The 12,619-nt window shown below is 45.2% G+C and overlaps 1 protein-coding gene across 1 annotated transcript in view; it reads right to left on the bottom strand.

Annotated features, from left to right (window-relative positions):
- The window catches only part of LOC128616568 (uncharacterized), a 15,820-nt gene extending 6,231 nt beyond the window's left edge, over positions 1 to 9,589 (bottom strand). Inside the window, exons 1-7 of the mRNA XM_053639177.1 lie at positions 8,897 to 9,589; positions 8,387 to 8,482; positions 8,005 to 8,247; positions 7,614 to 7,803; positions 6,990 to 7,049; positions 5,764 to 6,287; positions 3,177 to 3,572 (exon numbers count right to left, since the gene is read on the bottom strand). Coding sequence (XP_053495152.1) covers positions 3,177 to 3,572; positions 5,764 to 6,287; positions 6,990 to 7,049; positions 7,614 to 7,803; positions 8,005 to 8,247; positions 8,387 to 8,482; positions 8,897 to 9,487 — 2,100 coding nt within the window. The 5' untranslated portion in view covers positions 9,488 to 9,589. The remainder of the gene's footprint in view (positions 1 to 3,176; positions 3,573 to 5,763; positions 6,288 to 6,989; positions 7,050 to 7,613; positions 7,804 to 8,004; positions 8,248 to 8,386; positions 8,483 to 8,896) is intronic.
- Positions 9,590 to 12,619: the final 3,030 nt, after the last annotated feature.

Here is a 12,619-nt window from a genome sequence, read left to right as displayed (position 1 = left end):
AGAATAAAATAAAACCTTCACTGGAAAAACATTTGAGGAAAAACGTAATCATTTAATAATATCATGCAGTTGATGTATTGCTGTAAAGGATGCAGTCAGTAGACAGATAATATAAAGAATTACAAACACAGTAACACAATACATTATGTTTATTTATTTATTTAAAAAAAATGGATTGTGTTGTGGATAAAAATGACCTGAAATAAACATGAGGGAGACCTAGTATGAGTAATATGTAATTTTATTGATCATTCACAGGACTGGTGGGTGCGTAATCTTGAGGAGAGCGGTAGGGGGAAGAAAATGGGGTGTGTCCTGGGGACATGGGATAGTCAGCAAAGGTGAAATAAGGAGACCACTGAGAGTTTATTAGTCACAGAGAAGTAGAAGAGCTGAGGAATGCAAACACACACACACACACACACACACTCTCGTACAGTCAAGGGAAGGCATGTAGACAGAACACACACACACACACACACACACACACACACACACACTCTCTGTCTCTCTCTCTCTCACACACACACACACACACACACACACACACACACTCTCTGTCTCTCTCTCTCACACACACATAACATTATAACTTCATAAGAATAATAAAAAGGAGTATTAAGATATTATAAGGGTAATATAAAGAGTAGTAGGATATGTAGGATAGTAGAAGGGTAATATAATGATATTATGAAGTAGGAAGTACAGTAAACCATTTTGCAAGCAGTATAACTATATATAAAATAGAGATATAGAGCAAATATGAAAATAAAATATAAACCAGAAATACAGAAAAATGTAACTTACTCATAATTCAGATGGTGAAGATTCTCGTCTCGCAAGGAAGGCCTTAATTTTAAGAGAAAACCATGAGGGGCCATTTATAAGGGTAGCTGAGTCAAGCTGCCCCCGCGAGATAAGAGTGAGACCAAGGTATCTCTAAATTGTTTTCTCTCTCTCCACTTTCGAACCTAATGGTATTTGGAAAGGCCTCTTTCAGAACCTAATGGTAAATTGGAAAGGCCTCTTTCAAAACATAATGGTAATGTAGATGAGCTCTTTTTTAACCCTATTGGTATTGATATCATAGTCTTTCTGAAATATATTGCTTATCTACTGTGTAAATACAGTATAAATACTGGAGCTTGAGCTCCGGGTGTCAGATCACTCCTGAGAATTCTCATCGGTGTGGATCTCGTGTGGTGAAACAGAACAATAAATCTGGACCCTTGCTTCTTCTCACTCACGGCCGGTGGCTTTTTTTCTATCTCTAACTGGGTTTACAGATGTGAGGATTTGCTTCTATGTTGAATTTTAAGTGTTTTTGGGTAATAGGCTAAATTTGGGCCAGCAGTTGCTTATTGGCATGAGCAGAATAAGAGATTATCTGTCCCCTTAAGAAGGCCTTTAGAGTTTCCCAAAGTAAAGAGTAAGAGATTGAATCAGTTCGATTAGTAAGAAGGAAATCATCTATCGAAGTAGAAATATACTTGCAAATCACTGAATCGGATAAAAGTAGAGAATTAAGCCTCCATGGTGGGCGAAAGGGGTGATGTGAAGGTAGAAGAATGTCAAGACTTAAAGGAGCGTGGTCTGAAATAACAATTGGTAGATATTCAGAGTTTACAACCCGAGAAATTAGAGAGTTATTAATAAAAAAGTAATCAATGCGAGAAAAAGATTTATGTATGTGAGAAAAAAAAAAAGAATATTTTCTCATTGTGGGTTAAAATACCTCCACGGATCAACGTAACCATTCTGAACCATAAACTCAGAGAACACCTTTGCCATTGCAGAGGGAGCCTTTGCAACAGCGCTAGATTTGTCCAAAACCGGGTCAATAACACAGTTTAAATCTCCCCCAAATATCAAGAATGTGTGTTCAAAGCAGGAATCTTTGACAACAAATTCTGAGCAAAAGGAGCGTTATCAAAATTCGGGGCATATACATTCACCAAAACTACTAACGTTTATAACATTTTCCCTTCCACAATCACATATCTACCATTTACATCAGAAATAACGTTATCAAAGGAAAAGGGCACAGTCTTACTTATCAGGATAGAAACTCCCCTGGACCTGGAATCAAAATTGGAGTGGAACATATGCGATGTCCAGCGAGCTTGGAGTCTGCGTTGATCCCTGAGACGGAGATGAGTCTCCTGAAGAAATGCAACGTTGGGTTTTTGTAGTTTTAAATGTGTCAAAATCTTGGATCTTTTAATGGGACCGTTCAGACCTTTCACATCACAACTTAGGAATCTGAACGAGCTTCGGGTATTTTCCATCAATTTAGATTAATACAGAATGGAGTACAGAGACGTTGATATCAATTGGGGGGGGGGGGGGGGGACAAAAAACAAAACCCCAACGAAGGAAAAAAATACAACAATTAAAAAAGAAAATAATAGAATAAAATAATAAAGAAAAAAAGGCAAAAGCAAAAAAAAAAAAAAACCCCACACAACAACACCACATCCCACCCCTCCCCGCCTCCCACCCCACCCTCCCCCACCCTACTCTGAACATCTCTATTCCCAAACAATGGAGGCAGAGCCCTACAACACTGGAACATCCGGAACTTGTAAACCATACCTATTCTTGTTGTGTGAAATCACTCCCGAGCATAAAAGGTACCACAATTACCATGTATCTCAGGCAACCTATAGATTTACATGGAGACTGATACAGCTGTCCACACCCGCGCATTTTACAGTCACGTTATAGGTATTAATAAATCGGTTAGCTGTCATGTAGACAACTTAAGATGGAGGACACCGTTCATTAAACCATCGTTGTGCTTTTTGGGGACAGTCGAATTGCAGCTTCTCATCGCCGAGGTCTATCCGAAGGCGAGCAGGGTATCTGAGAGAGGACCGCACATTTCTCTCACACAGCGAAGGCCGCCCTCCTCTTAGCGTTGCTGGAATTGAAGTCAGGAACGATGAAGACCTTACGGCCCTGATGGAAAAGTTGATTCCAATTCCCGTGTCGAACAACTTTTTCTCTGTCGGGAAAGTAGTGAAACCGCACAATCATCACTCTGGACCTCTGATTCTCTCGCTGCTCCTCCGAGGACACGGGGCCAATGCGGTGCGCTCTATCCAGCAATGGAGCGGTCGGAAAGATTTCCGATGCCGAGCACATCCTGGAAAAAATTTAGACATAAACGTTACCGGATCGCTCCCCTCTTCTCGTTCCGGAATACCGATGACCCGGAGATTGCAGCGCCGTGAACGAGACTCCAAATCCTCAACTTTCTCGATGGGTTGTTTGTTAGCTGATGTTAGCTTTAGCACCGTCTGTTCCAGTGCTACAATGCGGTCACTGTTATCGTTCAGGTGCTGGTCATGCTCGTCAATACGTCGTCCTTGTGATTCAATGCCCGATTTAAAACTCTCAAAAGACGCAACAACTGAGGCCAGAGTCGAGTCAATAGCTGCTTTCACCTGAACTGCGATGGTAGATGTTAGCTCCGCTAGAGTGTTGCGGAGATTTTCCAAATCCAGTGGTAGCTTGTCGCCATGACTCGTCGTGCTCGGTGAAGATTTAGGTTTTGGCAAACAGGCATACTGGTCATGGAAAACAGGGTCAATAAACAAAACGAGAAACGAACTATGACGAGGAACTGGAAGCGGATAATCCAGCGCAAACTAACTCTAAACATGGAACGTGACTATGACTACTATACGAACTAAACTAACTAATCTTCCACGTTGTGTGCTGGGAGGCGCGCGGTATATATGCGGACATGATCAGCGTCTAAACCACTAGCAGCTGAGAGCAATACAGACACACGTGAAATCCCAGCCAATGACAGAAGAGGGAGGAGACATGACAGAAACAAACAAAACACACATGTCCAGATGTCACTACGGTCAGCAATGGAAAAGCAGGCGCTCACGAATTCGCGCTTGGAGCACGCTGCCAGAACCCCCCCCCAAAGGCACTCCTCCCGGAGTGCCATGAGTCATCCCATTTCATTGGCGGCCCCGGCCCCCTGGGCTGAATGTCCCAAGCAGAGCCAGGAAACTGCACGGTGTTCTTGGCGGCGCAGGGAAGCGGAGCGACGTCCCTGGCTGAACAGGGAGGCAGAGTGACGACCACAGCCGAGCAGGCAGGCTGAGCGAAGTCCTCGGCGGAGCATGAAGGCAGAGCGACGACCTCGGCGGAGCAGGGAAACAGAGCACTGTACTCAGCGGAGCAGGGAAGCAGGGCGACGTCCTCGTCAGAGCATGAAAGCGGAGCGACGTCCCCAGCTGAACTGGAAGGCAGAGCGAAGTCCCCTGTAAGGCCAGAGAGAGGAGTGTGAGTCTCTGTGCGGCCAGGGAGAGAAGCGTAGCTCTCCTCGAAGCGGAAGGGGGGAACGATGTTTGCCATGGACCAGGGAGGCTGAGCGACGACCACAGCTGACCAGGGAGGCTGAGCGACGACCACAGCTGACCAGGGAGGCTGAGCGACGACCACAGCTGACCAGGGAGGCTGAGGCTCTGAAGTCACCAGGTGAACCTTGGGCATGGGCGGAGCTTGGCTGTGCGTGTCAGCAGACTCGGGCGTGAGCAGAACTTGGCTGTGCGTGTCAGCAGACTCGGGCGTGAGCAGAACTTGGCTGTGCGTGTCAGCAGACTCGGGCGTGAGCAGAACTTGGCTGTGCGTGTCAGTAGACTCGGGCGTGAGCAGAACTTGGCTGTGCGTGTCAGCAGACTCGGGCGTGAGCAGAACTTGGCTGTGCGTGTCAGCAGACTCGGGCGTGAGCAGAACTTGGTCAAACGGTTCATCTGACTCTGGCCTGAGCATAACTTGGTGGGTCAGGTCATCAGACGGAAACATGAGCAGAACTTGGTTGTTTGTTTCAGCAAACTCTGGCTTTGGCAGAACTTGGGTGGTCGTGTCGGTAGTCTTGGGCGTGGGCTGAACTTGGGCGATCGGGTCGGTAGACTTGGGCATGGACAGAACTTGGTCGTTAGGCTTAGATATTAGCGGAGCTTGGTCAACTGGATCAGCAGGCTTGGACGTGACCTCAGGGACTGGAGACTTGACTTGGATGTCAGGGACTTGAGACTTGACTTGGACCTCAGAGTTGAGCTCTGGTGCTGGAGCCTCCCTGTTGACCTCTAGCTGGAGCTCGGCAGGTGAGCCCACCTCGTGGGTCTCAGGTTCGAGCTCTGAGGTCACCAGGTTAACCTCCGGCTGGGGCTCTGCATGAGTTTGCCTGTAGTAGTGGGTAAACGGCAGGGCAGGTTTGCCTGCGAGACTTACCCCCCCCCCCCCCCCAAGAAGTTGTTCTAGCTCGGCCCTTGCCTCCGGACTCCCGAACGGCATCATGAATTCCCCCACAAACTGTTCTACACTGTCCAGGTTCCTACAGTGTTTATCCAGTTGGAGCTGCACCCACTGACGGGCCAGTCCAAAGAAGCGGGACCACATGAATCGGAGCCATTGCTTCTCCTCTGGCTTAGGGTCTAACAGGCTGGCGAAATAGAATTGACAGTCTACCAGAAAATATTCAGGGGCACCGAAAAATCCGTCAAATGGATCAGGAAGCTCCATAAATGTCCATTGTGGGAAGTGGACTGAGTCCATAGCGATATCTGCGTTTTTTCCGTTCTCCTGCTGCATCCATGTTTCGGCGGAAGATTCTGTCACGTATCGTGAATATATGAATAAACAAATAAATGCCTCATATTACATTGGAATTAAGCTTGATATAAAAAAGTAAAGTTGCTCATTTTAATTCAATAAAATCACATTTCTGATATTTTATTCTGGATCACGTAATCTCACAGTTGATCCACAATAGTCGAGCCAGAATCCAGCGTATAGAGGCTGAGTGAATGTGGTGTGGACTCTGTGGAGGAGCTTCATCGTGTCGGAGACGCTGTAGAAGGACAGAGTTCCTGCACTGTGATCCACATACACTCCTATTCTGGAGGACGATGGAACTCCGAGATCGGTCTCAATGTTGTTGTGATAGAAGAAGAGAGAAGAAGAACACCTCAGACTCCAGGACTGATTGTTGCCTCCAAACCAACACTCATTACCCTGTCCTTTCCTTCTGATGTCTTTATATGAGACTGATATGTACACACCAACACCGCTCCACTTCACCTCCCAGTAACAGCGTCCACACACACTCTCCTTACTCAACACCTGCCTGTAGGAGTAAAATCTCTCTGGATGATCAGAGTACTGCTGCTTTCTCCCACTGCACGTCACCGCTCTGTTCCTCTCAGACAGAATGAGGTAATAATATACTGTGTTGGGATCCAGAGTCAGATCACAGAAATCTAAACACATGACAAATGTGAACATGTTAGATATTAATCACAGGATGTGTGTGTGTGTGTGTGTGTGTGTGTGAGAGTGAGAGAGAGAGAGAGAGAGAGAGAGAGAGCGAGAGCGCGTGTGTGAGAGTGGTGAGGGTGTGTGTGTGTGCGTGCGCGTGTGTGTGTGCGCATGAGTGTGTGTGTATGTGTGTGTGTATATGAGTGTGTATGAGTGTGTGTGTGAGAGAGAGTGCGTGTGTATATGAGGGTGTGTGAGGGTGTGTGAGAGAGTGTGTGAGTATATGAGTATGTATGTGTGAGTGTGTGTGTGAGTGTGTGTGTGAGTGTGTGAGAGAGTGTGTGTGTATATGAGTATGTATGTGTGAGTGTGTGTGTGAAAGTGTGTGTGTGAGAGTGTGTGAGTGTGTGAGTATATGAGTGTGTATGAGTGTGTGTGTGAGAGAGAGTGCGTGTGTATATGAGGGTGTGTGAGGGTGTGTGAGAGAGTGTGTGAGTATATGAGTATGTATGTGTGAGTGTGTGTGTGAGTGTGTGTGTGAGTGTGTGTGTGAGTGTGTGAGAGAGTGTGTGTGTATATGAGTATGTATGTGTGAGTGTGTGTGAAAGTGTGTGTGTGAGAGTGTGTGCGCGCGTGAGTGTGCGCGTGTGCGCGTGAGTGTGCGCGTGTGCGCGTGAGTGTGTGTGAGTGTGTTTTACACGTACACTGCAGAAAATCTTGTCTGCTCTTTGGTTCTGGGGGTAAAATGATCTGAACTGCTGCAGCTGTGGAGACACAGAAACAAAATGGAGAAGGAAAAATCAGGTGGTGTAAAAGACGGAAACAGTTTAAAGGGATCAGATTTGTGTCTGATGTTTAATCAGCGTTTTATTTTAGAAAACACATTCTCTAGCGGTGGGATTTAAATGAGATTTTTTCCTTCTGAATGACGGAGAAATAAACTTTATTAATAACATGAGCACGAGCAGAGAGCTGCTTTGGTGACTAATGACTACAGAAGAAATGTTCTGACTGAATAAATGTTATTCATATGATTATAAACTCTCTCTGTCTCTCTCTCTTTGTAGGAGTGTGTGAATAAATGTGTGTGTGTCCTCTGTGCTTTATTCAGAGTAGAATAACTGAAAATAAAACAGAAGCTTTTACACTATTAAGACATGAATAAAAAGTGGAACTGTATAAAATCATCTTTCCAGTAGAGGGCAGCAATAACAGGAAGTTCACGTAATCATAGGAAATCATTTCTGTGTGTTTTGGGGAAATTTGATGTCTCTCTTTACCGTGCTGCAGAGAAAGTAAAGATTTCCCAGCAGGACGATTTCTCTCACCGTGTTCAGGGATTCTGATGAATTCCTCCTGGCAGAATTCCTCGAGTCTCTTTTTCAGAGCAGAGAGAGATTCCCTCACTCCATCAAATGAGAGATGTTGACTGACAGCGATGCTGCGTGAGTCCTCACGGAGATCAGACTGAAAACCTGGTCTAGTAAAGTCGGGCGAGCGACGGCCGGAGACTAAAACCTGCGTACAGCAATTAGGCGTAAAATTAGGAGAAGAAATTACAGCTACAATTACTTTAAAGTTTTTAAGTAAAATCTTACAGCAGGTTGTTTCCATATTAGAAAAGGTTCGAAGTGGAACAGTTTTAGACGTCTAAGAACCATTATTTATCCAATGAACCATAACCTGTATATTTCACCTGGAAATGTGGATGTAGTGTACCTTTATTTCCTGGAGGAAGTGGAGGTGATCATCTGTGTGTGAAAGCTGCTCCAGCTCAGTGACTCTCCTCTGAAGATCAGCGATCTCCTGCTCCAGTTGCTCCAGGAGTCGTTCAGCTCGACTCAGTTCGGCCTTCTCCTGAGCTCTGATCAGCTCCGTCACCTCCGAGCGCCTTTTCTCCATGGAGCCGATCATCTCAGTAAAGATCCTCTCACTGTCCTCCACTGCTGTCTGTGCACTGAGCTGTTAGGAGACACACACAACAAACGGAGGTCCTTTTTAAAACTTAACCCTCATTCCGTCTCTTACTGGGCCTCTAAACGACTCGTTGTCCATGTTGTGTGTGTTTGTAGGAGCAGCTCTGTCTCTGCTCACTGCTCACCTTTATAGTGTTCACAGCCTGTTTCAGCTCCTGCACCTTCTTCTGCTTCTCCTGGATTCTCTGCTGGGATTTCATCTGCTCCTCCTTTAACTCACTCTGAGGACAAATACAATACATTACACTGTGTATGCATGATGAGATTATGAGCTCAGTGGGTGAATATGACCTGCAGATGAAGGGTTAAAGTTCACTCGGGTTCTACGGAGCACCTTATTAAAGTGTGAAAGACTGGATGTCGGGGGTTTTAAAGTCCATAGAAGTTCATAATGTGGTGTGAGAGTGTGATTATTATTATGACTTGCTGTATCACTGGGTGATTTTACTATTGCTAAACACAAACTTTGTTCAGTTCAGCAGCAATTAAAAGATAGAAATGTTGGAGTAGAGTACGCTACTTCTTAGAGGAAATGCAGAACTCAGTAGATTGGACGTAAAATTCTTCAGCTACTTTAGATTAGACATGTAAATTGTATGAAATGACTCTGAATAGATTAGACTTGCTTTTCTCACCTGTTTTTCAGTTCTGTACGCTTTAACTGAGACGGTGTCGTGGCTTTTGTGTTCATCCGTCATACACAGATAACAGATGAAGCTTTGGTCAGTACGACAGTAGATCTTCAACACTTCCTCATGCTCAGAGCAGATCTTCTCTTGTAGATTTCCAGAAGCTTCGACTAACTTGTGCTTTTTCAAAGCAGGAATTTCAAGATGAGGTTTTAAATGAGTTTCGCAAAGAGAAGCCACACACACCAGACAGGACTTGACGGCTTTGTGTTTTCTCCCGGTGCAGAAATCACACTCCACATCTCCAGGTCCAGCGTAACAGTGAGCAGGAGAAGCAGCTTGGACTTCAGTCTTCTTCAGTTTCTCCACCACTTCAGCCAGCATGTTGTTTCTGCGTAGAACAGGCCTCGGAGTGAAAGTGTCTCTGCACTGAGGACAGCGATACACTCCGCTCTTATCTTCCTGATCCCAGCAGTCATTAATACACACCTTACAGAAACTGTGACCACAGGGGATCGCCACCGGATCCTTCAGGAGATCCAGACACACTGGACAGCTGAACTGATCCTGATCTACTGAAATACTGGCCTCGGCCATTTTCCTGAGCTCTCACTGCAGAGCGAGAGAGACTCTGAGATCAGCTGTGCTTTCTCTGAAATCAGCTTCCGTCTTCCCGCTTCCTAGTGTACGTTACTGGCACTACAGGGTGTGTTAGAGAGAGAGCGAGAGAGAGAGAGAGGGGAAAAAAAGAAAAATGGAGAGAAATACAGAGGAGGAGCACAAAAACCATGTGTAAGGTTTTACTCTGTAGCTGTGTGGTTGGTGTTTTCTGGCGTATGAGGAGATTATAAAAAACCATACACAAAATCTAATCTTATTCATGCTGTACGTGTGTGTAAATGGCTGTTGTCTGGGTTGTGCGTTTTCTTTTAACTGACTGAATAAACAGACGGACGGCAACTGGGTCGACTCCATCAACATAACCTTATTAATCTTAACCTTAATTCAAGTGAAAACATGAAAATAATAAAACACAGGAAAATAATGTCATAAATATGGTTTAGAACAAAAACACCGGGATGAAAGCGATATCTAAGGTAGGGATGAAGTCGGATTAAATCCGAGCTCATTAGAAACCTACCTCTCCCCTGCAAACCCAGTTCAGAAAGGGAAGAGGAGGTGCAAAGACAGGAAGTTAAGATTAACACACTGCAGTCATAAAATTAAAGGGGAAGATGCACATGTCAAAACAGACAGTCCAGACTGACAGTCCATCCAGACAGACGGTCCAGTCCATCCCTCCAGACATCCAGTCAGACAGACCATCCATCCATCCAGACAGACAGACAGACCGACCGACCGTCAATACAGACAGACAAACAGACAGACCATCCATCCGTAATCCAGATGGACCGACCGTCCAGATTGACAGACAGACATTTGAACATTTTTGTGTAATCCTACACTCACCGGGGCTTGAGGACCCCACCCCCAATTATCTTATCAACACGTGTATAAACAATCAATAAGCATACCAATTATTACATATTCAATAAGAGACTACACAGAGCTAAATTTGAACAGTGCAGTAAGTTAACTAAAAACAATGCATTTATACACAATACACAGTGTTTCTGAAGCTTATTTATTGGTTGAAAAAGGCTTAAGGCTTATGTCTTGCCCCCCTACACCAAACCCAGAGATATGAAGAATTCGGGAGATTGTTGTCACATGTAAGGAGCCACCAGTACTTGCTAGAAATTGCTGCAACTCTTCTAATGTTGCTGCAGGCCTCTCGGCAGCCTCCCTGACCAGGTTTCTCCTGATCTTCTCAGGAGAGATTTTAGAGGGACGTCCTGTTCTTAGTAGTGTCACTGTCGTGTATTTCAGAACGGAGGCCGAGACAGAAGCAAGTGCAGTATGGCAGTTTAATAAAACTACACGTCAAAGTCCAAAACCAGAATAAACAAACAAGGTATCCAGGCTTGGCAAAGGCGTGCGTGCGTCTCTTAAGGAGTGTAGTGGGCGTGAGCTTGTAATTGGGAACAGGTGTGACTGATTAGCTCTCAAGAGAAGGTGACGTCACAGCGTATAGCTTTTGGAGTTGTAGTCGTCGGCCATGATTGCATTTCATGGTGCATTCTGGGAAATGGAGTCGCTGGTTTGCCTTGAACTTTTCAAGGAAACTTACTTTGTCCACTTCTTGATTATTCTCTTTACAGTCTTCCACGGTATATCCAATGCCTTGGAATTATTTTTTTTTACATCACAAAAATCTGCCATTTTAACAGGGGGGTGTATTTTTTTTTGTTTCCAACTAAGCTTTAAGCAATAGTGTATTTACAAAATGTATCTTTAACTACAAGATATATCATAATAATATCTCATCATGTCCCTCATTAAGCCAAGTCTCCTGCTGTGTCCTGGAACAAGACCTTCATCTCCAAACTGCTCTAGTGCTGTTCCATCATCATCATCATCATCATCATCATCATCAAAATCATCATCATCATCACCGCCACACGGTTTATATCAGTAACTGCTACTGTTCCACACAATCACCAGCAGAGGGAGGAAAAGATTAAAAAACATTAGTGCTGAGGGAGACACAGTGAGACACATTTACACACCAGAAATGAGAAACATACTTTTAGACGTTTGAAAATATGACAGGAGTCACGTGGATAATCTAACCTTGTATGTGGCACATTTGAGTTGATGCGATGATTCACATCCAAGTAGTGACTTTGTAAAAAACAAGAATGAGATTCATAAGAGGTCTGAAAACTGCTCCAGTGTTGTGGAATCTGGCACTAAGACGTTAGCAGCAAATACTTGGATTAAGACCTGTAAGTTGTGATGTCGGGCCTCCGTGGATTGTTTGTCCAGAACATCCCACAGACGCTCGATCGGATTGAGAACTGGGGAATTTGGAGTTCGAGTCAACACCTTGAACTCTTTGTCATGTTCCTCAAACCGTTCCTGAACAATGTTTGCAGTGTGGCCACTTCCATGAGGGAACACCGTTGCTATGAAGGTGTGTGCTTGGTCTGGAACAGTGTTTAGGTAGGTGCTACGTGTCAAAGTAACATCCACATGAACGCCAGGACCCGAGGTTTCCCAGCAGCACATTGCGCAGAGCATCACACTGCCTCCACCAGCTCACCTTCTTCCCATAGTGCATCCTGGTGCCATCTCTTCACCAGGTAAGAGACGCACACATGCCCACACACACACACACACACACACACACCCACACACACACCCTCCACATCATGTAAAAGAAAACCTGATTAATCAGACCAGGACACCTTCTTCCATCGCTCCATGGTCCAGTTCTGATGCCCAGTGTAGGTGTTTCGGAGGTGTACAGGGGGTCAGCATGGACACTCTGACCGGTCTGCAGCTACACAGAACCCGTACGCAGCAAGCTGTGATGCTCTGTGTGCTCTGACTCCTTTCTATCAGAACCAGCATGAACTTTTTCAGCGCTTTGTGCTACAGTTGCTGTAGATCTGTGGGATCAGATCAGACGTGCTAGCCTTTGCTCCCCAAGTGCATCAGTAAGCCCTGTCGTTGCTTCACTGGTTGTCCTTCATTGGACAACTTTTGGTAGGTACTAACCACTGCATACCAGGAACACCCTACAAGACCTTCTGTTTTGACGACGCTCTGACCCAGTCGTCCAGCCATCACAGTTTGGACCTTGTCAAAGCCGCTCAGATCCTT

The sequence above is a fragment of the Ictalurus furcatus genome, chromosome 2 (assembly GCF_023375685.1).
Source record: "Ictalurus furcatus strain D&B chromosome 2, Billie_1.0, whole genome shotgun sequence".
In the NCBI taxonomy this organism is placed as follows: domain Eukaryota; kingdom Metazoa; phylum Chordata; class Actinopteri; order Siluriformes; family Ictaluridae; genus Ictalurus; species Ictalurus furcatus.
This window is presented reverse-complemented; position numbering and strand designations above follow the sequence as displayed.